At 36.0% G+C, this 1,737-nt stretch overlaps 1 protein-coding gene across 2 annotated transcripts; it reads left to right on the top strand.

Annotated features, from left to right (window-relative positions):
- LOC108254590 lies at nt 1-1,295 on the top strand. Of its 2 annotated transcripts, none has more exons than XM_017449718.2 (2): nt 1-273; nt 475-1,295. In XM_017449718.2, the coding sequence occupies exons 1-2, from the start codon at nt 48-50 to the stop codon at nt 1,200-1,202; spliced, it is 954 nt and encodes a 317-aa protein (XP_017305207.1). In that variant the 5' UTR covers nt 1-47; the 3' UTR covers nt 1,203-1,295. The 2 variants fall into 2 exon arrangements, with proteins under 2 accessions (XP_017305207.1, XP_026675760.1); XM_026819959.1 differs by having other exon boundaries at nt 1-133; nt 335-1,295.
- Nucleotides 1,296-1,737: the final 442 nt, after the last annotated feature.

The raw sequence follows: 1,737 nt of genomic DNA on the forward strand, positions 1-1,737 counted from the left end.
ATTCTTCAGAGAAAACATTGATAAACCCTCAACCTAGTACCATCAAAATGCTTAGCATCTCTGCGGATGAAAAAGAAATCAAATCTCTTTTTTACTCGTACATTGAAAAACTAGACACGGTTTTCGATCAAAGGAGCCCAACATTCCATGATGAGTCAAGTGTGGAGAGCACTCTGAAAAATGTTGGAGTACAATATCATATTGACAGCAATCAAGATTATAATTCGGAGGACATCAAAAAATTCAACTGTGCTGGTTTGATGACATCAGCCCCTATAACTATAGCACACGATACTATAGATATTGAAAAACTAGACACGGTTTTCGATCAAAGGAACCCAACATTGTATGATGAGTCAAGTGTGGAGAGCACTCTGAAAAATGTTGGAGTACAATATCATATTGACAGCAATAAAGATTATAATTCGGAGGACATCAAAAAATTCAACTGTGCTGGTTTGATGACATCAGCCCCTATAACTATAGCACACGATACTATAGAGACAAAAAAAGTAAGGAAAAAAGATGCAAGTATACAAACCCGTTTAAGATCACGCGTTCAAAGAAAGCACATATCGAGAAAGAAAAGTCCTCACAAACGAGATTATAAAGGAGGAGATGAAAATAGAAAAAAGAAAAGAGTTAAAAAAGAAATTGAAAGTATCGTGTTCCTGACGGAAACAATTCGAAGGAGGTTGAAGAAAAAGTCAAAACAGTCGAAACATAGAAAAAGAACAAAAAGGCGAGATGTAAACAACAAGCACTTGCAGGAGAAGGAGCAGGAGGAAAATTGTAAACATATAGAGTGTGTAGCAAATGAAAACAAGGGAACTGAACAAACATGTTCGAAAAACATAGTATCAGACAAAATACGTTCTGAGGAGAACCCTCATACAGTAAAAACAGAAAGTTCATACCACCATGACAGCAATTGTAATGTAGTAATTGAAACAGTTGCAGAAAATAACACGAGAAAATCCAGCGAGGGAATACAAAAAGACATGGAGCAAAAAACTGAAAACAGAGATGCCAACCAAGTAGCACGTACAACGAAATCCATCAAATTTAGAGATTCAATGGATGAAAATGTGTTTCTCTCAGATTTGGATTTTGAAAATAGAATTGAGCTCGATGTGGCTGGGTCCTCAGAGGAAGTCATTTGTGTCACATCTTTTGGACAGACCTATCAAAGCCCTGGATAGTTTCTGAACTGTTTAGATGGAAAGGAATGCACAAAATGTACACATAAGTGAATAAATAAAGTATCTTACAATTCTTACCCTTCTACTTTTCAATATGACTTATTCGAGTGTTATTGATGGTTACAGTTACACTAACTTCTCGTTCTTGTTTGTAATTCCGAAAGCACGATTTTTATTAACTTGACGATTAATAAATTAGGTATAATCAATATTTTCTAGTTTTCTACTTCTACTTTTTACCCATGTCCAATTTCTGCATCCACCCTGGGTGGTCATTTGTCCCCCTTTGTAATATTAGTGTTCAATATTTAAACTTTCGTGTACAAACAATAATTGTCGCACTGCTCAGGTGGTATTCCTTCATACTCTCCAAGAGTCCAAGCTAGGAGTCTATTGGCCATCCTATATTAAATGATTCTGACATTTGACTCTCTGGAGGGATTTAAAGCAAAGGTTGTGATCGCACTATTCATCTGAATTTGGGATTTACTGACACACCTAACATAGAAAGAAAATAGGGGTAGAAATGATCGGA

The sequence above is a fragment of the Diaphorina citri genome, unplaced genomic scaffold (genome assembly GCF_000475195.1).
Source record: "Diaphorina citri unplaced genomic scaffold, Diaci psyllid genome assembly version 1.1 scaffold6, whole genome shotgun sequence".
In the NCBI taxonomy this organism is placed as follows: Eukaryota; Metazoa; Arthropoda; class Insecta; order Hemiptera; family Psyllidae; genus Diaphorina; species Diaphorina citri.